Source organism: Tamandua tetradactyla, chromosome 1, assembly GCF_023851605.1.
Source record: "Tamandua tetradactyla isolate mTamTet1 chromosome 1, mTamTet1.pri, whole genome shotgun sequence".
NCBI lineage: Eukaryota > Metazoa > Chordata > Mammalia > Pilosa > Myrmecophagidae > Tamandua > Tamandua tetradactyla.
The window spans coordinates 122,828,152-122,852,401 of record NC_135327.1 but is presented as its reverse complement, the minus strand read 5'-3'; the positions used below and the strand labels follow the sequence as shown (position 1 = coordinate 122,852,401).

The 24,250-nt window shown below is 36.8% G+C and overlaps 1 protein-coding gene across 5 annotated transcripts in view; it reads left to right on the top strand.

Moving 5' to 3' along the window:
• VPS50 (VPS50 subunit of EARP/GARPII complex) overlaps positions 1-22,999 on the top strand; it is a 182,926-nt gene extending 159,927 nt beyond the window's left edge. For 4 of the 5 annotated variants that reach the window (XM_077123730.1, XM_077123741.1, XM_077123750.1 and 1 more), the window contains exons 26-28: positions 14,846-14,967; positions 19,525-19,714; positions 22,276-22,999. In XM_077123730.1, coding sequence (XP_076979845.1) covers positions 14,846-14,967; positions 19,525-19,714; positions 22,276-22,395 — 432 coding nt within the window. In that variant the 3' untranslated portion in view covers positions 22,396-22,999. The remainder of the gene's footprint in view (positions 1-14,845; positions 14,968-19,524; positions 19,715-22,275) is intronic. The other variant, XM_077123771.1, reaches the window with a different exon arrangement.
• The last annotated feature ends 1,251 nt before the right edge of the window (positions 23,000-24,250 follow it).

The following is a 24,250-nucleotide window of genomic DNA, read 5'->3' as shown; positions in this document are numbered from 1 at the left end:
ATTTCTAAGCTCTCAGTTCTGTTGGTCAGTATGTCTGTCCTTGTGCCAGTACCATGCTGTTTTGATTACTATAGCTTTATGAACTCTTAATATAAGGTAGTGTGAGTCCTCCAACTTCATTCTTCTTTTTCAAAATGGCTTTAGCTATTCAGGACCCCTTACCCTTCCATATATATTTGATGATTGGCTTTTCCATTTTCCCAGAGAAGATTGTTGGAATTTTTATTGGGATTGCATTGAATTTATAAACTGCTTTGGGTAGTATTGACATCTTAATGATATTTAGTCTTCCAATCCATGAGCATGGAATGTCTTTCCATTTATTTGGTTCTTCTTTGATTTCTTTTAGTGATGTTTTGTCATTTTCTGTGTACAAGTCCTTTACATCTTTGCTTAGATTTATTCCTAGATACTAGATTTTTTTTGGTTGCTGTGCTGATTTGAAAGGATGTATGTCCCCTAGACATAAGGCAGGGGTAAGGGCACTCCTTTTTTGCAAATGGAGACCTGCCATGTTTTAATCCTAATCCCATTTTGTAAAGGCAGCCATTTCTTCTAATCCCTATTCAGGATTGTATATTTGAAACTGTAATTAGATCATCTCCCTGGAGATGTGATGTAATTGAGAGTGGTTGTTAAACTGGATTAGGTGAAGACATGTCTCCACCCATTCAGGTGGGTCTTGGTTAGTTTCTAAAGTCCTATAAAAGAGGAAACATTTTGGAGAATAAGTGATTCAGAGAGAGCAGAGAAGAACGACATAGCCACAAGAATCAGAGAGCCCATGAGCCAGCAGCTGTTGGAGATGAAGAGGAAAAATGCCTCCCGGGGAGCTTCATGAAACAGGAAGCCAGGAGAGAAAGCTAGCAGATGATACCTTGCTTGCCGTGTGCTCTTCCAGCCAAGAGAGAAACCCTGAACTTCATCGGCCTTCTTGGACCAAGGTATCTTTCCCTGGATGCCTTTGATTGGACATTTCTATAGACTTGTTTTGATTGGGACATTTTCTCGGCCTTAGAACTGTAGACCAGCAACTCATTAAATTCCCCTTTTTAAAAGCCATTCCATTTCTGGTATATTGCATTCCGGCAGCTAGCTAACTAAAACAGTTGCTATTGTGAATGGAATTCTTTTCTTGATTTTTTTCTTCTAATTGTTCATTGCTTGTGTGTAGAAACACTACTTACTCTTTGGGTATTGATCTTGTACCCCACCACTTTGCTGAATTTATTTGTTACCTCTAGGAGCTTTGTTGAGGGTTTTTCAGGATTTTCTGTATATAGGATCCTATCATCTGCAAGTAGAGAAAGTTTTACTTCTTCCTTTCCAATTTGGATGCTTTTATTTCTTTCTCTTTGTTTAATAGCTCTGACCAGTACAATGCTGAATAACAGTGATGACAGTGGGCATCCTTGTCTTGTCCTTCATCTTAAAGGGACAGCTTTCAGTCTTTCACCATTACATAGGATGTTAGCTGTGGCCTTTTCATATATGCCCTTTATCATGTTAGGAAAGTTTCCTTGTATTTCTAGTGTTCCAAGTGTTTTTATGAAGAATGGGTGCTTTATTTTGTCACTTCCATTTTCTGTGTCATGTGATTTTTTTCCTTCATTATGTTAATATGATGTATTACATTAATTCATTTTCTTATATCCTTGCATACCAGGGATAAATCCCATTTGATCATATTGTATACTTCTTTTAATATGCTGTTGGATTTGATTTGCTAGTATTTTGTTTAGGGTTTTTGTATCTATATTCATAACAGGTATTGGTCTGTAGTTTTCCTTTCTTATGGTATCTTTATCTGGTTTGGTATTAGGATGATCTTGATCTCATAGTATGAATTAGGGTGTATGTTCACTCTTCAATTTTTTTAGAAGGATTGAGCAGAATTGGAAGTAAGTCTTCTCAGAATGTTGATAGAATTCCCCTGTGAGGTCATCTGGTCCCTGGCTTTTCTTTGTTGGGCGATTTTTGATTACTGATTCAAATTCTACCAGTAATTTGTTTGTTGAGATCTATTTCTTCTTGAGTCAATGTAGGTAGTATGTATATTTCTAAAAATTTTTCCATTTCATCTAGGTGATCTGATTTGTTGGGTATATAGTTCTTCATAGTATCTTATAGTCCTTTTATTTCAGCAAGGTTGGTAGTAATATTGCTTTATTTTTTCTTGATTTTGATTATTTATACCCATTCTTTTTTTTCTTTGTCGGTCTAGCTAAGGTTTGTTGGGTGTCTAAAACCTGCAGGTGTCTAAAAACTGCCTGCATCTATAGTTTCTTACACTCCTTTCATTGTCTTAAGCTGCTTTTGCCTGAAAAGCAAATTCTGTGAAGAGTGGCACAGAGAGGATTTTATAAAATCAGTCATTCCCAGCCACAACAGCACCAGGGACCCACAAAAGGGGTGCCTCAGCTCCAGAGTACCTGAGGAAGGGATTAAGAAGAGTGCCAAGAACTTCTCCAGTGACTTCCCAAAGCTGAGCTGAGCTTTCCTGACTTGCCCAATGAATACAGCCCTTGAATTAACTGACCCCTATAGTCTTGAGGAAGTATGGTATCCCTAAGCTTCCACTGCCTCTGACCCTGTCTGGAGTAGATTAAAACAATAGCTGTAGCTGCCTTTGTCCCAGGCACGTTGAAACAATGGCTGCGCCTCAGAGCAGCGCCTCCAGCGATCCAAATTTGCTAATCAGAATCCATGATCAATTAGTTATCAACTGTGCCCAACTTATTCTTGTAGAGTGGGGTTTTTGGGTCCCTTTCTGTCACCAGCCAGCCGGTCAGGAATTGGTCTCCATGATGGCTTGATGTACGAGTGAGGAATGGTGCCTTGAAGAGAGAGCAGTATACTGTTCTTTACTGTAACTTACCTAACCTCTTCCTCCCGGTCTCTCCTGGATGTTGTACAATGTTCTTCTGGCCTCTGGAATTTGAAAATAGTTGTTTCGCACAGTTCCTGCCTGTTAAAAACGTTCTTTTGATAGAGGGACTGAATCCTAGAGTTCCTTATTCTTTCCATAATCCCCTAAACTGCAGACATTTTTCCCCTTTTTTAAGTTGGATATGCTAGATATTTCATAGTTGGCATATTACACAATTCCTTTAACACAGTACGTTATCCCTGTCCCCATTATAGTATATGTTATTTTGTGATGTGTTGTTGGCATGTGTCTGTCATTAGGTCATGAAGGTCTCAAGAATATATGCTCAGTTTGTTTAATGCCATAACTCCAGCATTTAATTTAGCATGTAGGAGGTCCATAGCAGTAGTCTGATGGAAGAATGAATAGTATTTATTTGTTTCATGGCCTTCACATGGTAATAGGGTTTATGTTTATGTTCCACCAAGCAGGACCAGAAACGCTCTATTCAAGCCATACCAGGCTCTGATTGGCCTACAGCACCTCAAAGTCTATGCTATAAATTTACTCTCAAATCCAAGAGGAGGGCTTATCTCTGGTGGATTTTTGCATGGCTAAAATTCATTACATTTGACTTGAATTCACTCCCAGCTGCCCTATTTATGATCTAGTCTTTTCCCAGGCCTGGTTTGCTAGGTTCTGATTTACTTTTTTTGTAAGTATAAATTGATGTTGTTTATTTGTAAAGCTGTTTGGCTGTAAAATTATTTATTTCTTTGACCAATCATGTTCCAAAAAAATATTTAAAATGACCTTGTTATCCTACTAGTAATTTAACTCAAGAACAAAATCTTCAAATGCTGATACAAATTCATATATAAAGATGCTTATTTTCTGCATTATTTATTTAAATGTATTCAGTAATTTATTATTGAAATATAATTTGTGTACTGTAAAATGGACAGATTTTAAGTGTACAGCTCAATGACTTCTTTTTTTTTAGTTTTATTCACGTACCAGATAGTCATCCATTTTTACAATCAGTGGTTCACATGTCATCATATGGCTATGCATTCATAATCACAATTGATTTTTGAACACTTTCATTACTCCAAAAAATTAAAAATAAGAATGAAAGTAAAAAGAAAAGCATCCAAAATATCCCATATCTTCCTCCCCTTATTTATTTATGTTTTGTCTTTTTTTTTCCTTACTCACCTGTCCCTACACTGAACAAATGGAGTGTCAGTTAAAAGGCTTTCACAATCATACTGTCACCCCTTAAAAGCTCTGTAGTTTTTCAGTCATCTTCAGGAATCAAGGCTGTTAGATTACAGCTCAACAGGTTCAGGTATTTCCCTCAGTTACTCCAAAACACCAAAACCTGAAAAGGGATAGCTATATAAGGCATAAGAATAACCTCCAGAATGACCTCTTGACTATTTGAAATCTCTCAGCCACTAAAACTTTATTGTGTTTCATTTCTCCTTCTGCTTTTGGTCAAGTAGTCTTTTTCAGTCCCACAGTGCCAGGGCCAGGTTCATTCTTGGGAGTCATGTCCCACATTGCCAGGGAGATTTACACCCCTGGGAGTCATGTCCCACATAGTGAGGAGGACAGTGAGCTTACCTGCAGAGTTGGCTTAGAGAGGCCACATATGAGCAACAAAAGAGGTTCTCTGGGGTTGGCTCTTAGGCATAACTATAAGCAGGCTTAGTTTCTCCTTTGTAGGAATAAGTTTCATAAAGACAAGCCCCAAGAGTGAGGGCCTGGCTCATTCAATTAGCAGTCCCCAATGATTGTGAGTATATCAGGAGTTCCCCAGGTGGGTAAGTTTAATATTTAATATTTAACTTTTTCCCCAGTCCCTCATGGGTATTTTGCAAATACTTTTTAATGTTCTGCCCACATTACTCTGGGGATGTATCAAGACATCACACCAACCTGGGCATACCAACAAGATCTCACTCCCTATTCAAAGTTCCCTGTAATTATGGTGTTTTAATAAGCTGACTGTACATGTTAGATTAGATAGTATGCTACAGAAAATATAAATTTTGCACCAAGTAAACACCTTTCCTTTGGTCTCATACAGAAGTTGAAGTTTTAAAATACGGTTAATATTGTCCTTTACCTTTTAGTCTGATTTACCTTAATCCTACCCAAATCAGGTTCATTCATATCTCTACTTGAAGTCTGATCATTTTTTCAGTGTTTTTAACAGTTTCTGTTGGGGTAATGTTGACTTTCATAGCCGCAGAACTCTAAGTCTGAGTCTCAGATGTCACACAAATACCCAAAGATCCAGGAAATAATCAGGTTATGCACAAAGAGCTCAGCATCTCAGACTTTAGAAATAGCAGTTACAACTCTGGAATAGAAGTGACTGCTGTAAAAGCTTACAATCTAGAAACCTTTACAGTAGGCCTTCACTTGATAACCTATTCTCTCAAATTCAATTCTCAGAGTTTGCACATTATAGTTAGTCCATATTAGTAAAACATAATAACATTTTCTTTTCCTTTCTGGCTTATTTCATTCAGCACACTGTCCTCAACATTCATTCACCTAGTTACATGCCTCACAACTTCATTCCTTCTTGCAGCTGCTCAGTAGTCCAATGTATGTATATACCATCATTCCCTCTTCCATTCCTCACTCGATGTTCCCTTAGGCCACTTCCATCATTGCAAATTGCGGTCACTGCCGTTATTAACATCAGTGTGCACATGTTCATTTATGTCCCCACTCTCAGTTCCTCCAAGTATATACCTAACTATGGTGTTGCAGGATCATATGGTAACCCCACTCCTAGCCTCCTGTGGAGCCACCACTCTTCCCTCCAGAGAAGCTACACCACTCTTCCCTCCAGAGAAGCTACACCACTCTTCCCTCCAGAGAAGCTACACCACTCTACTTTCCTACCAACGGTGACTAGGTTCATCCCTGTCTCCACAGTTTCTCCAGCTTCTATATCTCTCTGTTCGTTTTTAAACAGTTTCATTCACACATCATACAATTCAACCTAAGTAAAAAATCAATGCTTCCCACTATAATCACATACCATGCCTTCACCACCACAGTGTATGTGAAGACATTTCCATTTCTTTCATGAAGAATTCCATACCTGTTTATTGACATTTAGTTTGTCATATTGCCTTTGTTATAGTCAATAGAAGCATACTACAGTGTTACTGTTAACTATAGACCCTACTTTGTGTTGTTTCCCCCAACATACCATCCCATGTTCAACACCTTGCAGTATTGATATTCATTTGTTCTCCCTCATGCAATAATATTCTTATATTTGCATATTTAATCACCAGCATTGTCCACTTTAGGCATCAATAAGTTATACCATCTCATTCTTTATCCTCTATGTTTCCTCTGGTGTCATACATGGCCCCAGTCCACCTCCCTCAACCATGCTCACACTCAGCTTCATTCAGTGTATGTAGTCTTTCTGACACCCACATCCATAAGCAAACATCAGGTCTTTTTCAAAAGTGCAATATTTATTGTATTGTTGATGCATTTCTTAACTATTTAACATGTATGAAACTGCTACTGTCTTTATTAGATTCCTTTTGGTTTTTGAGTGCAATGCCTCTAAACACATTTTTCCCATTAAGAGAAAAGAAAGGAAGAAAAGAAAATTCATCCTTCTTGAACTCCTGACTTTTATTTCACTTAGAAATAAAAAAGTGCCTGGGACACTTGAGAACCAATAAACAGAAATAGCAGCAGAGTTTATGCAATGTACCAACTCTGATCAATTTATTGGACCTTTCTGAAGGGCTGTTGAAGACTGCAACATTGTGCCTAGACTGCAAGAACTGAGGGTACCAATACCGGTTAATAGTGTCTGGGAGTTAGGAGGAATCTAACACATGTGTAAGGGGAAGTGTGCTCTATATTTGCCTCCTTGGAATTCAGCGTTCGTTGAACTTAAAAGGTAGGGAAGGATGGGTGGGCCACCATGGCTCAATGGCTGAGTTCTCGCCTGCCATGCAGGAGACCCAGGTTTGATTCCTGGTTCCTGCCTGTGTAAAAAAAGATGGTAAGGAAGGACTTTGATTTCTAGAGTACCTATGAGATTTAAACTGGAATTTTTATTTTATTTTTGTGTTTATTTTTTACATGGGCGGGCACCAGGAACAAACCCAGGCCTCCGGTATGACAAGCAACAACTCTGCCTTTCTAAACCACCGTGGCCAACCCTCAATTGAAATTTTTTTTTTATTAATTAACAGAAAAAAATTAACCCAACATTTAGAAATCATACCGTTCTACATATGCAATCAATAATTCTTAACATCATCACATAGATGCATGATCATCGTTTCTTAGTACATTTGCATCGGTTTAGAAGAACTAGCAACACAACAGAAAAAGATATAGAATGTTAATATAGAGAAAAGAAATAAAAGTAATAATAATAGTAAAAAAAAAAAACAAACCTATAGCTCAGATGCAGCTTCATTCAGTGTTTTACATAATTATTTTACAATTAGGTATTATTGTGCTGTCCATTTTTGAGTTTTTGTATCTAGTCCTGTTGTGCAGTCTGTATCCCTTCAGCTCCAATTACCCATTATCTTACCCTGTTTCTAACTCCTGCTGGACTCTGTTACCAATGACATATTCCAAGTTTATTCTCGAATGTCGGTTCACATCAGTGGGACCATACAGTATTTCTCCTTTAGTTTTTGGCTAGACTCACTCAGCATAATGTTCTCTAGGTCCATCCATGTTATTACATGCTTCATAAGTTTATCCTGTCTTAAAGCTGCATAATATTCCATCGTATGTTTATACCACAGTTTGTTTAGCCACTCTTTTGTTGATGGACATTTTGGCTGTTTCCATCTCTTTGCAATTGTAAATAACACTGCTATAAACATTGGTGTGCAAATGTCCGTTTGTGTCTTTGCCCTTAAGTCTTTTGAGTTGATACCCAGCAATGGTATTGCTGGGTCGTATGGCAATTCTATATTCAGCTTTTTGAGGAACTGCCAAACTGCCTTCCACAGTCGTTGCACCATTTGACATTCCCACCAACAGTGGATAAGTGTGCCTCTTTCTCCGCATCCTCTCCAGCACTTGTCATTTTCTGTTTTGTTGATAATGGCCATTCTGGTGGGTGTGAGATGATATCTCATTGTGGTTTTGATTTGCATTTCTCTAATGGCCAGGGACATTGAGCATCTCTTCATGTGCCTTTGGGCCATTTGTATTTCCTCTTCTGGTAGGTGTCTGTTCAAGTCTTTTCCCCATTTTGAAATTGGGTTGGCTGTCTTTTTGTTGTTGAGTTGAACAATCTCTTTATAAATTCTGGATATTAGACCTTTATCTGATATGTCATTTCCAAATATTGTCTCCCATTGTGTAGGCTGTCTTTCTACTTTCTTTGATGAAGCTCTTTGATGCACAAAAGTGTTAAATTTTGAGGAGCTCCCATTTATTTATTTCCTTCTTCAGTGCTCTTGCTTTAGGTTTAAGGTCCATAAAACCACCTCCAATTGTAAGTTTCATAAGATATCTCCCTACATTTTCCTCTAACTGTTTTATGGTCTTAGATCTAATGTTTAGATCTTTGATTCATTTTGAGTTAACTTTTGTATAGGGTGTGAGATATGGGTCTTCTTTCATTCTTTTGCATATGGATATCCAGTTCTCTAGGCACCATTTATTGAAGAGACTGTTCTGTCCCAGGTGAATTGGCTTGACTGCCTTATCAAAGATCAAATGCTCATAGATGAGAGGGCCTATATCTGAGCACTCTATTCAATTCCATTGGTCGATATGTCTATCTTTATGTCAATACCATGCTGTTTTGACCACTGTGGCTTCATAATATGCCTTAAAGTCAGGCAGCGCGAGACCTCCAGCTTCGTTTTTTTTCCTCAAGATGTTTTTAGCAATTTGGGGCACCCTGCCCTTCCAGATAAATTTGCTTATTGGTTTTTCTATTTCTGAAAAATAAGTTGTTGGGATTTTGATTGGTATTGCATTGAATCTGTAAATCAATTTAGGTAGGATTGACATCTTAACTATATTTAGTCTTCCAATCCATGAACACGGTATGCCCTTCCATCTATTTAGGTCTTCTGTGATTTCTTTTAACAGTTTTTTGTAGTTTTCTTTGTATAGGTTTTTTGTCTCCTTAGTTAAATTTATTCCTAGGTATTTTATTCTTTTAGTTGCAATTGTAAATGGGATTCGTTTCTTGATTTCCCCCTCAGCTTGTTCATTACTAGTGTATAGAAATGCAACAGATTTTTGAATGTTGATCTTGTAACCTGCTACTTTGCTGTACTCATTTTTTAGCTCTAGTAGTTTTGTTGTGGATTTTTCGGGTTTTTGATGTATAGTATCATATCGTCTGCAAACAGTGATAGTTTTACTTCTTCCTTTCCAATTTTGATGCCTTGTATTTCTTTTTCTTGTCTAATTGCTCTGGCTAGAACCTCCAACACAATGTTGAATAATAGTGGTGATAGTGGACATCCTTGTCTTGTTCCTGATCTTAGGGGGAAAGTTTTCAATTTTTCCCCATTGAGGATGATATTAGCTGTGGGTTTTTCATATATTCCCTCTATCATTTTAAGGAAGTTCCCTTGTATTCCTATCTTTTGAAGTGTTTTCAACAGGAAAGGATGTTGAATCTTGTCAAATGCCTTCTCTGCATCAATTGAGATGATCATGTGATTTTTCTGCTTTGATTTGTTGATATGATGTATTACATTAATTGATTTTCTTATGTTGAACCATCCTTGCATACCTGGGATGAATCCTACTTGGTCATGATGTATAATTCTTTTAATGTGTTGTTGGATTCGATTTGCTAGAATTTTGTTGAGAATTTTTGCATCTATATTCATTAGAGAGATTGGTCTGTAGTTTTCTTTTTTTGTAATATCTTTGCCTGGTTTTGGTATGAGGGTGATGTTGGCTTCATGGAATGAATTAGGTAGTTTTCCCTCCACTTCAATTTTTTTGAAGAGTTTGAGAGTTGGTACTAATTCTTTCTGGAATGTTTGATAGAATTCACATGTGAAGCCGTCTGGTCCTGGACTTTTCTTTTTAGGAAGCTTTTGAATGACTAATTCAGTTTCTTTACTTGTGATTGGTTTGTTGAGGTCATCTATTTCTTCTTGAGTCAAAGTTGGTTGTTCATGTCTTTCCAGGAACCCGTCCATTTCATCTAAATTGTTGTATTTATTAGCGTAAAGTTGTTCATAGTCTCCTGTTATTACCTCCTTTATTTCTGTGAGGTCAGTAGTTATGTCTCCTCTTCCATTTCTGATCTTATTTATTTGCATCCTCTCTCTTCTTCTTTTTGTCAATCTTGCTAAGGGCCCATCAATCTTATTGATTTTCTCATAGAACCAACTTCTGGTCTTATTGATTTTCTCTATTGTTTTCATGTTTTCAATTTCATTTATTTCTGCTCTAATCTTTGTTATTTCTTTCCTTTTGCTTGCTTTGGGATTAGTTTGCTGTTCTTTCTCCAGTTCTTCCAAGTGGACAGTTAATTCCTACATTTTTGCCTTTTCTTCTTTTCTGATATAGGCATTTAGGGCAATAAATTTCCCTCTTAGCACTGCCTTTGCTGCATCCCATAAGTTTTGATATGTTGTGTTTTCATTTTCATTCACCTTGAGGTATTTACTAATTTCTCTTGCAGTTTCTTCTTTGACCCACCTGTTGTTTAAGAGTGTGTTGTTGAGCCTCCACGTATTTGTGAATTTTCTGGCACTCCGCCTATTATTGATTTCCAACTTCATTCCTTTATGATCCAAGAAAGTGTTCTGTATGATTTCAATCTTTTTAAATTTGTTAAGACTTGCTTTGTGACCCAGCATATGGTCTATCTTTGAGAATGATCCGTGAGCACTTGAGAAAAAGGTGTATCCTGCTGTTGTGGGATGTAATGTCCTAATAATGTCTGTTAAGTCTGGCTCATTTATAGTAATATTCAGAATCTCTATTTATTTATTGATCCTCTGTCTAGATGTTCTGTCTTTTGATGAGAGTGGTGAATTGAAGTCTCCAACTATTACGGTATATGTGTCTATTTCCCTTTTCAGTGTTTGCAGTGTATTCCTCACGTATTTTGGGGCATTCTGGTTCGGTGCATGAATATTTATGATTGTTATGTCTTCTTGTTGAATTGTTCCTTTTATTAGTATATAGTGTCCTTCTTTGTCTCTTTTAACTGTTTTACATTTGAAGTCTAATTTGTTGGATATTAGTATAGCCACTCCTGCTCTTTTCTGGTTATTTGCATGAAATATATTTTCCCAACCTTTCACTTTCAACCTATGTTTATCTTTGGGTCTAAGATGTGTTTCCTGTAGACAGCATATAGAAGGATCCTGTTTTTTAATCCATTCTGCCAGTCTAGGTCTTTTGATTGGGGAATTCAGTCCATTAACATTTAGTGTTATTACTGTTTGGATAATATTTTCCTCTACCATTTTGCCTTTTGTATTATATATATCATATCTGACTTTCCTTCTTTCTATACTCTTCTCCATACCTCTCTCTTCTGTCTTTTCGTATCTGACTCTAGTGCTCCCTTTAGTATTTCTTGCAGAGCTGGTCTCTTGGTCACAAATTCTCTCAGTGACTTTTTGTCTGAGAATGTTTTAATTTCTCCCTCATTTTTGAAGGACAATTTTGCTGGATATAGGAGTCTTGGTTGGCAGTTTTTCTCTTTTAGTAATTTAAATATATCATCCCACTGTCTTCTAGCTTCCATGGTTTCTGCTGAGAAATCTACACATAGTCTTATTGGGTTTCCCTTGTATGTGATGGATTGTTTTTCTCTTGCTGCTTTCAAGATCTTCTCTTTCTCTTTGACCTCTGACATTCTAACTAGTAAGTATCTTGGAGAACGCCTATTTGGGTCTAATCTCTTTGGGGTGCGCTGCACTTCTTGGATCTGTAATTTTAGGTCTTTCATAAGAGTTGGAAAATTTTCAGTGATAATTTCTTCCATTAGTTTTTCTCCTCCTTTTCTCTTCTCTTCTCTTTCTGGGACACCCACAACACGTATATCTGTGCGGTTCATATTGTCCTTGAGTTCCCTGATACCCTGTTCAAATTTTTCCATTCTTTTCCCGATAGTTTCTGTTTCTTTTTGGAATTCAGATGTGCCATCCTCCAAATCACTAATTCTATCTTCTGTCTCTTTAAAGCTATCATTGTAGGTATCCATTGTTTTTTCCGTCTTTTCTACTTTATCCTTCACTTCCATAAGCTCTGTGATTTGTTTTTTCAGTTTTTCTATTTCTTCTTTTTGTTCAGCCCATGTCTTCTTCATGTCCTCCCTCAATTTATCGATTTCGTTTTTGAAGAGGTTTTCCATTTCTGTTCGTATATTCAGCATTAGTTGTCTCAGCTCCTGTATCTCATTTGAACTATTGGTTTGTTCCTTTGACTGGGCCATATTTTCAGTTTTCTGAGCGTTATCCGTTATCTTCTGCTGGCGTCTGGGCATTTAGTCAGATTTCCCTGGGTGTTGAACCCAACAGGTTGAAAGATTTTTCTGCGAAATCTCTGGGTTCTGTTTTTCTTTTCCTGCCCAGTAGGTGGCGCTCGTGGCACACATTTGTCTGCGGGTCCCACCAGCAAAAGGTGCAGTGGGTCCTTTAACTTTGGAAAACTCTCACCGTGGGGGAGGTTCGCCAGCCGAAGTGGCTTGGAAGAGTGCTAGCTGGCCTGGGGGTCCGAACGCGGGGAGGGTCGCCGGCCGCCACAGCCCGGGAGAGCGCCCGTCCGAGTTTCCTAGTTGGTCCGGGGCGCCAAGCCTGGCGGGAGGGCACCAGCCACCGCAGCCCGGGAGAGTGCACCATTCCCAGCCGGACCGGGGAGTCACGTGATTGAAAGGGACCCCCCCGGTCACCGTACTCCGCGATCTGGGAATTTCCAATCCAGTTCTCTCAGTTTGTCCGGGGGGCCTTGCGTGGTGGGGACGCCATCCGCCGCAGCTTGAGGGGACCGCCTGCCCAATTCTGCCAGCTGGCCCGGGAAGGAGGAAGGGAGGGACTCCGGCCGCTTGCCACCCCGCCCGGGAAAGCCCGCGCTCCTCGGCAATCTCCCCGGAGCTGGTTCTCCCAGACAGTCAGTTGTTCCAGGATGGGGTACGCTGTCTTTTTGATCTCTGTCGTGGCTCCGGGAGCTGTTCTGTATCGTTTCTACTCCCCTAGTAGCTGTTCTCATTAGTTCACTTGATCTCCTGGGTGCGAAACTGTTTGTCTTTGTACTTAATATGAAACAGAGGTACAGTCTGTAGACCCTTTTCTTTTTTTCATAGTCATGGATGGGAATGTGATCTGAAAGCTGAAACTGCTGTTCTCTCTCTTGGCTGTTTTGTGTCTTCCCCAGCACAGCTGCAGTCCCTCTCTTCAGGCCTGCTCAGAACTGAGCAGAGGAAGAGCTGGCTGCTCACCTGCGGGAGCCCAGCGTGGAGGCTCTGCTTGCCTCTGGGCTCCTGGCCCTCCTGCTTGGGGTGTCCTTCAGCTCCTGCCGACAGCTGCTCTGGGCGCTGACTACTCCTTCCAGTCTGGACCTCCCTGCCTTCTCAATTGAAATTTTAATATGGATTTAAAAAAATGAAATTTGCAGTTTATAAATAATGACACACCCCCCCAATTAACATTCTGTTTTTGAAAAGTTGCTTGTGTTTTTATGACATGCTAACCATGGTACTCATAGCTCAAGGAAAAATGGACTTCTGCATTCAGTGAATTTATTTACTAGCAGACACCTTTTTGCTTCAGTTATTCCTTATTCCAAAAAATGTAAATATAATAAGAAACAACCAGTGTTAATTTAGATTATTAACCTGAAGCCAAGTTTTAGCGCTTATCCTTCCTATCTGCAAAAAAAGGTTAATTATCAGTGATAACTTTTGTTTTTTCTGTTGCCTAATCTCATTTAAACATTTAGATTGTTGCTTTGTTGTCCCAAAGTAAACAAAGTAAAATGAAATGCTTTTATTATTCATTTAGCAGTAAGTATTCTTGAACACTGAATTTAGCAAGTCAGGTGGATGCCATTTTGTAACAGTACAATGTCATTTTATATAAACTGGGCATATAACTTTTTTTCTTCTTTTTGCGTGGGCAGGCACCGGGAATCGAACCCAGGTCTCCGGCATGTCAGGCGAGAATTCTGCCTGCTGAGCCACTGTGACCCGCCCTATAACTTTATTTTTAAAATATAATATTAGTGACAAGTTTTATGTGTCTTCAAATCCAAAGGAGAGTTTTACTGTAGCAAGTGCATAAATACAATAGAAAATACTATTTGTACTAAAATCTACTGTCTACTAGAGCCATGAAATGAAACAGTAGACAAAGATATTTAACTTTGTTGTTTAACTTTGATTTTCAAAGATGTTTAGTATAGCTAATAGAAATTTTATTTTTTATTTTTTCCTTCGTCCTGAAAATTTGCAGCTGTATCATGAGTTGATTTGTTCTGTAGATAATTATTTTCTTTCATAGAATGTTTAGGAAAGATAATTTATTAATTGTTCATTAAGGATTATAGCTATGAATTACAGATAGTTTTTGCCAGGGAGTTCAAAGCATTTTAAAGCATTTTTTAAAAAGTAGATTTGTTGAAGATATTTTTAAAGCCATTTTAGGTTATTCAGCTCTTTTAACCTATACGATAATCATAGGAACATTTGAGATGTAGAAATATTTACTGTTAACATTGTTAATGACAGTTTACTTCCTTTGATGATGAAATTTAGTGTATTCTGTGTTATACCATATTCTGTTCAAATTGGTATACTTTTTCTTGAGCTGTCTTAGTCAAATTATCTTTGGTATACTCTCTTTTTGTTTTATTGTTTTTTGTTCTGAGTCGGTTTAAATCTTATTCTTGACCACTTTAATGAGAAAATAATGTGGCATTATATATGATAGTCACATATAATCATGTTTGCCTTCTTAGGAATTTGAACAATTTAACAGGAGGCTAAATGAAGTTTCTAAGAGAGTCCGCATACCCTTGCCTGTGTCTAATATACTTTGGGAACATTGTATACGACTGGCTAATAGAACTATAGTGGAAGGGTAAGTTTTTCATGAAAGCATTATCTAGTTCTTAATTATAAATTAAAATATAAATATACTAATGGATAGAGAGCATAAATAGAGATGTTGACAAATAGTAGACAATCCCATAATAATTCAGGTTTGATTTTGGAATCTAATTAAAGAGGAAACCTTAAAATCCAGTGTGCCTATGTCTGTTTTTGCTTTCTATTCTTGCTGGTGGCCAAGAACCAGCTAGTAGATGAGTCAGGAATGGGGCATCAAATGGTTATCTGATGAAAGGTAAACTGATATTAATTCTTATTACCTAAGAATATAATTGATATGATTATACTTAACATTTGTTGAGTACTATGTATCATTTATCGAACTAAAAACTTAACAGGATTACATCTTTTTTTAAAATATTTTTATTGATAAAACAACATACACAAACATTCTTAATGTACAAACATTCCATACATGGTGTACAATCAGTGGCTCACAATATCATCACATAGTTATGTATTCATCACTGTGATCATTTTTTGGAACATTTGGATCACTTCAGGAAAAAAAAAAGAAAAAAGAAAAACTCATACATACCATACCCCCTTACGCCTCCCTCTCATTGACCACTAGCTTTTCCATCTAACCAATTTATTTTAACCTTTGTTCCCTCTTTATTTGTTTATTTTTAAAATCCATGTTGATCTATCCATACCCTAAATAAAGGGAACATCAGACACAAGATTTTCACAATCCCCGAAGGGGACTTCGCAAGTACTTCCTTATTCACTGTCCATATCATTCTGGGATTTATCAGGGCATCACACTAACCTGGACAAACCAACTAAATCTCATGCTGTATTCAAGATTCCATGTACTTAAGGTGTTCAACTGAACTGACTATATAAAGTTAAATAGGGAAATGCAACGCTGAAAATACAAATTTTGCACCAGATAAACATCTCTCCCTTTAGTCTCACACAGAAGTTGAAGTTTTAAGATATGGGTGATATCATCCTTTACCCAGTCTTCTGAAATACCTTAGTCCTATCCAGATCACCATCATTCGTATCTCTACTCGATGTCTGATCACTTTTTCAACTTTTTAAATAGTTCCTATATGGGGTACTGCTGACTTTCATAGTTTTCAGAGCTGTGACTGTGTTTCAGGTGTGACATAAATACCTGAAGTTTCTAGGAAAGACCATGTTATATACAAATAGCTCAGTATCTCAGAATTGAGAATTAACAGTTACACCTCCTGAATATGTGTAACTGCAGTAAAAGCTTAAAATCTAGGACCCTTTACGATAAGTCCCATCCTGATAACCCATGCACTCGACTTTAGTTCACCGAATTTTTATATTATGATTAGTCCATATAATTGAGGCATGATAATATTTGTTTTTTTTTATTGCTGACATTTCATTCAATGTATATCTCTTAAGGTTCATTTATCTAGTTGCACACCTCACAACTCCCTTCCATTCTTCAGTCGTTGTACCCTTAGGCCACCTCCATTCATTGTGGGTCACAAATACTGCTGCCAGAAATACCAGTGTACAAATGTCCATTTGTGTCCCCACACTCAGTTCCTGCAGTTATATACTGAGCAATGGAGTTTCGGGATCATATGACAAACCCACCCCTAGCCTCCTATGGAACCACCACACTACTCTCCAAGGGCCTGCACCTCTCATTTCCCTACCGACAGTGAATAGGTACATCTCTTTCTCTGCGCTTTCACTAGCACTTGTTTCTCTCTTACCATTTTTAAATGGTTTTATTCAAATATTATAAATCCAGCCTAAGGGCATACATGCCTTCGCCACCATACTCTATCAGGAGACACTTCATTTTCTTCCACGAAGAATCCGTATCCCTTCCCCAATCCCCCTGCCTGTTGACATTTAGTTTTGGCATAATGCCTTTGTTATATTCAGTGAAAGCATATTACTAGACCCTAGCTTACATTGATTGTGCTTTTTCCTATATATTTTCAACACCCTGCATTTTTGACAGTACTTTGTTCTTCCTTCGGCAAAAACATTTTTTAATTTGTACATTTAATCACCATCATTGTACACTCTAGGAATTCCTAAATTATACCATCTCAACCTTTATCCTCTGTCTTAATTCTCTGATTTCATTCATGCCCCCAGCCCTTCTTCCTCAACCATACTCACATTCATTTTCATTCAGATACCACTAACTCTTGGCATGAACTGTCCTTGATAGGAACTATTGTTATTTTTATTTTATCAGTGAGCAGAGGCTTAAAGAGGTTAGGTAATTTGTCTAAGTTCATGTAATTTTTAAGTGCAGAGAAGGCACATGAACTTCTTACTTTTAGTACCCTTAACAGCTATGTCACTGTTAATAATTATTATCATTATGCTGTATAAATCTGTAACTCTTTCATGTGTTTAGTTTACCTTCTATCAGTTTGTCCAATTACTCATAGACATGCTTCCTGTACACATAAATATCTAGAACACGAATACAAACTATTTATACATTTAAAATGTCCTTGAAAAAGTCCCCTTGGGGGAATGGTGAGAAAAGGAGAAAATTCAACTTCCCCAAGTGAAGAATTCTTGATATTCTCACAAACAGTGGGGACAACCAAAGCAATAGGCTGAGCCCCCAGCCTTAGGGTTTATATGAAACTTAACCCCACAAAGGATGGGCTAAGCCTACTTAAAATTAGGCCTAAGAGTCACCCCCAAGAGAACCTTTTTTGTTGCTCAGATGTGGCCTCTCTCTCTCAGCCAACACAACAAGCAAACTCACTGCCCTACCCCTCTCTACATGGAACATGACTCCCAGGGGTGTGGACCTTCCTGGGAATGTGGAACAGAAATCCTAGAATGAGCTAGGACTCAGCATCAAGGGATTGAGAAAACCTTCTTGACCAAAAGGGGGAAGAGAGAAATGAACCAAAATAAAGTGTCAGTGGCTGAGAGATTCCAAACAGAGTTGAGAAGTTATCCTGGAGATTATTCTTATGCATTAAATAGATTCCACCTTGTTAGGTAAGGTGTAATGGAGAGGCTGGAGGGAACTGCCTGAAAATGTAGAGCTGTATTCCAGTAGCCATGTTTCTTGAGGATGATTGTATAATGATATAGCTTTCGCAATGTGACGTGTGATTGTGAAAACCTTGTGTCTGATGCTTCTTTTATCTACCTTATGAACAGATGAGTAAAACATGGATTAACAATAAATAAATAATAGGGGGACAATTGTTAAAATAAATTTAGTAGATTGAAATGCTAGTGATCAATGAAAGGGAGAGGTAAGGGGTACGGTATGTATGATTTTTTTGTTTGTTTTCTTTTTCTGAATTGATGCAAACGTTCTAAGAAATGATCATGATGATGAATATACACTATGTGATGATATTGTGAATTACAGATTATATATGTAGAATGGAATGCTCATATGGTAAGAATGTTTGTGTTTGTATGTTGGTATATTTAATAAATAAAATAAATTTAAAAAAAAGTCCTTGAAAACAAAAAGCAGTTTCAAAGACCATCCATAATATTCTAGAATTACACACCAGTTGAATTTTCACACTATTTTTTATCTGATTTCCTTCAGTTTTTGTTCATTATATAAAGAATGTCTTAGAAAATAGAAAGGTAATGGTGACAAACTTACAATAATTTGGCACTAAGTATTGAAAAAAATAGTACTATACAGGGCAGAATGGCTCTTTTGTTGCCAGTCATCACTGCAAATTACTTTCAGTAAATTTGTTTAGTTAAGTAGAAAAGTATATAATATGGTTAGATTTATGTATAAAACACTTAATAAAGAAGAATTTTGGTCACTTTAAACAACATGAACATTAATTTTCTTGCTGTTCTCCTTGGGGGAAGTACCTCATTCCTTAAGATTAAATTTTCCATATTTGGTATGGTTGAGATACATCCTTATGAGTAATAAAATGTTATACTGTTAGGGTTAATATAGTCATTGTTATTAGTTTACCTTAAAATACAATGTTTTAGTAATTTGAGGTGTCAGAATAAATCTATAAAGTGTTTTATCTTGAAAAATGTGTATATACTTTATATGCTTATATGTTTCTTACATTTGCTGAATATTCATGGGGGAATTATTTCATTTTTGTTCTTTATATCAAGTAGTTATAATATTAAACAGTCTTATGAAAACTAAGATTTCTTTGAACTATTCATAGCCTCATTTTATAAATGATTCTTGATAGCCTATTTAACTAGAATACTAGTTTAACTTTCTTACCTAGAATTATATTAATTGGGTGCAGTCACTGTCTTTAGAGCAACCTTTATATGTTATTCAGTCTCTTTGCAGATGAGAAAACTGAGGCCCCGGCAGGTAAAACTACTGCAGGGCCCACATGTAGCTCTCTTTCTGAATCAAGTCTCATGTGCCCTTTCTTACTTGTCATACTCTCATTTCTAGAAAATCTGTCCAAATAAGGGTTAAAGGAAAGTACTGAGTTGTCAGATGTAGGATAGGGATTTTTTTTTCAATATTTAAAGGTTTATTTTTCTAACAATGGTATCATTTTATTATTATTATTTTGTATCTTAGATATGCCAATGTCAAGAAGTGTAGTAATGAGGGTCGTGCCTTGATGCAGTTGGATTTTCAACAGTTTTTAATGAAACTTGAAAAACTAACAGATATCAGACCCATTCCTGATAAAGAATTTGTAGAAACTTATATTAAAGCCTACTACCTGACTGAAAATGATATGGAACGCTGGATTAAGGAGCACAGGGTGAGAGCTGAAAAACAGTTCATTAAGTTTTTATTCCTTCATGCTATTCTTGTCTGATATATTATTTTATTCAAACTCATTTTATTTATATACAGTGATAAGAATTTTTCAAGAGTGAAATACAAAGACACATTTGCTTTTCTGGTACAAACTATTTAGGCCAATTCTTTGCCACATTCAGGCTGTGTCTATGCAATGCTGTTTGCCTAATCAAATCCTTTTTAGCTCATTGTGAACTGTGAGAGTAATTATAAGGGGACACAGCCAAAGTCTGAACAGTAACTGTGTTCCCTGCAACTGTGTCATTGAAAAAAGGCTGAAGTTGGTGAGCATCAAGGTAAATTGAAAACAGCAACATTGAAAAGATGCACATGCTAAAAAGCTAAAAATCTATTATATACCTTAAAACTTCTTCAACCCCTCAACAACTGAAATGGTGACATCTTTAATAATACATCAGCATGTGTTGCTGGTGATTGTATGAGTAGAGAAAATGCTATTTATTAAATGGTATTTAGGATGCTGAATTCATGACATTTGAACTCAACATATATCCCCTGAGCATGATCAGAATGGGGAACTTTGTTTACTCTTATATCATTTGTTTAGGCAATATATGAAGATGGATTTAATGGAAAAATGGAAGCGTTAAAATTATCACCAGATCTTATTACATTAACTCTAGTGTTTATAATTCATGAGTAAAGCTAAAATTTTACTTCATTTGATTGGATGGAGAAATTAGGAGATTTTATTTGTATTTACTTTATCAGACTCCTCCTATCTGGTTTCAACACTCTAGAAAAATGCAATGAATATTAGCCTAGAACATTATCCTGTGTTTTTAGTAAAGGTACCTACCCTTTATAGGCCAATTTTGTATCTTTGGAAGCAACGTACATGTATTTTCAGTGATTTTGATCAATATACTGGAGTTGAGGAAAACATCACCAAACCTCTGACTTTTGAGGATCAAAATGTTTAAACTAGGTACAGGTGAATGAACTGCTGTATGTAAGATTCATTTATAAAATATGCTGTAAACACTTCAGACTTGGTATTGAGGAGGGATTTGGGGAAAAGTGAAAAAATAGTCAAAGAAAAAAGCCCAACCATTAAGTATTGTGATTCGATGCAAGAGCCATGCCCATTTTTGGTTTTCCTTTTTTAGTATTGTTTTAGTTTCCTAGCTGCTAAAACAAGTGCCATTCACTGCCTCGGCTTAATATGAATCTTATGCTCACAGTTTCGGAGACTAGAAGGCTTACTTCCTCCTGGAGTTGGTATCTTCTGGCTGGCTGGCAATCTTTGGGGTTCCTTGGCATTTCTGGCAGTGTCTTCTCCTTTCTTTTCCGGATTCTGCTGACTTTCAGCTTATGTTGCTCCTGTGGTCTTCTTTATAAGGCCTTCAGTAATAGGATTAAGACACTTCCTGATTAATTTGGGCCAAACTTTCATTGAAGAGACTTCATCCAAAGGTTCAAATAGGGCTTTTTCATGCCCACAGGAATGGTTTGAAATGAAGAGCGTGTTTTTCTGGGATATCTCATTGCAAGCCACCGCAAATATACTGGAACAAAATTTTAGCTTAGTATTTTGAAAGAGCTTTAACTAATACAGTGAAACTTTCCTGGCAGCAGGGACTCTGCCATTTTTGCTGGAAGCTCCCCACAGTGACTAACTTGGTACTTGATGAAGGTGAATACTCACCAATATTAACTGAGTAAATTAAATCATTTGCCCATAGGTTACAAATGCTCTCAGAATTCAGATTTACAAGTATAGCTATTTGACTGATTTTTAAAATGAATATTTTCTCATATTTTGAAATTTACTATCTCCAGTTGTTACCTCCAATGAAGACAGGTTTTCTTCCCTTATTAGATAATAGTTACACATCTGTCTCTCCCTTTCTGAACTCTTATTATTCAAACTCCAGAATCAAATCAATTTGCAAAAAATGTTCTTATGAATCCGTATTCTAACCCTAGCAACCCATTCTCTGAAATTCAGGAACCAATGGACTTGGACAGTGAAAGGTACTTATGGTCTTAATTTTACTCACAAGCTCTCAATTACAATGTGTGTATTTAAAAACGTGGATTTTCAGACCCTTGTTGCCTTAGTCTCAGAAGAATTGTTCTGTTGTTGGAGGCTTTTGTTTCTGCTTTTGAAGTGTTTGCCAAACAGAGTGTCAGAAAAGACTAAAGAGTGGTGCTTTTTAAAAATTGAAATGTCAGCATATTTTAATAAAGACTATCCTAAAAGCAAGCATGAAGTGTGTAGTCTTCAAAGTAATAAAAAAGATAGGTATGTCAGATTACTCTGTTACACTAAAATAAATTCTAAATGCTTCCTATTTCAAAAGTATAATTTTAATTCACTGTTTCCCTATAAACAGTTTGTCTTCCATGTCCCAATATTGATTGCCACTGCTTTTCACTGGTCTTTAATGCTCAGTAACCATCCACTGAGACTAGAAAATCAGCCTGCTCTTTCATTGAATTGATCAAATGCATGTCTTTTAATATACTAAAGTTGGATCTTCTTTCTTTGAACAGGAATATTCAACGAAGCAGTTAACAAATCTGGTGAATGTTTGCTTGGGATCCCATATCAATAAGAAAGCAAGACAAAAACTACTCGCAGCTATAGATGATATAGACAGACCCAAAAGATAATGAACACAAGTGTTTTCCTCAGTGGCATTGATCATCTCTCAACATATCTGACAGCATATAAACCAGTTTCCCATGCACTCCTGACAACTGTCTGCAAGAAAACTTTGTGCATGTTCTTTCCAACTGGAAAATGGAAAACATCTAAATTTGTGTTGGTGTTCTTAAATGATTTTTATATGCTTTGGTCTCTTCTGTTCAGTTGTTGGTCTCATTTGTTGTAATCCCTTCCTGAAATGATCTTGTTGCTTCATCATAACTATTGTTATGTGTCTACAGTTATACCTTTTACAGAAGAATGTAATACAAGTATATAATTAAAAGGAAAGTGTTTTAATATATTCGTGGGCAGTTTTAGAGAAGGAATTTTTCAACCCTCCAAACTTTGGGTTTACTAAGCATAATATAAGAGGGTAATGTATATGTAGTATCTCCCAATTATGAGCACTGCATGAGAATTAAAGTATATATCAACAAAGTAGTTGAAAAATCAGTATGTTCTTTGTGCTTTTAAATGTCAAAGTTTTTGTGAGGGTTATTTTTTGGTCATAAAGTGATCAGAAATGATGGCATTTAATAAATATTATACTCTGGTATGATCAATTTATGTGAGACTGCTTTTTGATATTTTTAACACGAGATAGGCAGATTTCATGAATCTATAATGCAATTTTTATGTGGCCATTTTTAATGGTCTTATATCCTAAAGCCAATGGTAAAAATAATTTCACTGAGTATACACTTTCAGTTTCTGAACAGTATTCAGAATAGTGATTGTAAGATTTTCTTCTTTTTTAAAATATAGAACATTTTTTTTATATAAGCTTTGCTTTCTTTGAATTCAACTTTTGTCTTAGGATAGTAAAGCCTGGCATAGCTGACTTAGGAGAAGAACTTAGTTATTTAGGCAAGCATAAGGTATAGGGTCATATGTTTTGTTCATCTTTTAAAAATATCTTCTTTATATAGCAGATATGAAATAATGTGAGTTTAGCCAGTGATGAACTTTGGAACTCAGTAAATCAGTCTTTGGCAACTGTGTGCTTATTCCTCTAAACTTTGCCCTGAAGCCAAGGCTCTTTTCCCAGTATAATGACACAAAAACAATTTCCCATGCTGTTCTAGTTTACAAGCTGCCAGAATGCAATATACCGGAAATGGAATGGCTTTTAAAAAGGGGAATTAAGTTGTAGGTTTACAGTTCTAAGGCTGTGAATATGTCCAAATTAAAGCAAAGCTGTGAAAATATCCAATCTAAGGCACCGAGGGAAAGATACCTTAGTTCAAGAAAGCTGATGACGTTCAGGGTTTCTCTCTCAGCTGGGAAAGCACATGGCGAGAGCTGCTGGCTTTCCCTTCAACGGCTTTCCTAGGGCTTGTTGGTTCTATTGGCTCTTTTGGTTCTGGCGGCTCTGGTGGCTCTAAAACTTTTTCCAAAATGGTTCTCTCTTAAAAGGCGTCAATAAGCAACCCCACCTTGAATGGGTGGAGACAAATCTCCATGTAAGCCATCTAATCAAAAGTTACCACCCACAATTGGGTGAGTCATATCTCCATGGAAACAATAAAAAAGATTCCGCCAAGAAATATTGAATGAGAATTAAAAGACATGACTTTTTTGGAATACATTATAGCTTCGAACCAGCACACATGCATTCCTAACAAATATCTGATAAGAAATTTTGTGCATGTTATTTCCAACTGGAGAGGAAAATAGCTAAGCTGTGTAGTGTTGGTCCAGTAATGATTGCACATGACGTAAAACGTCAGCATCTCACAGAATCCTTTTGTCATGTGAGTCTTCTGAGAGTTGAGCTGCTATAGTGAAGTGCAATGGGCAACAAGTGACGAGGCGTAT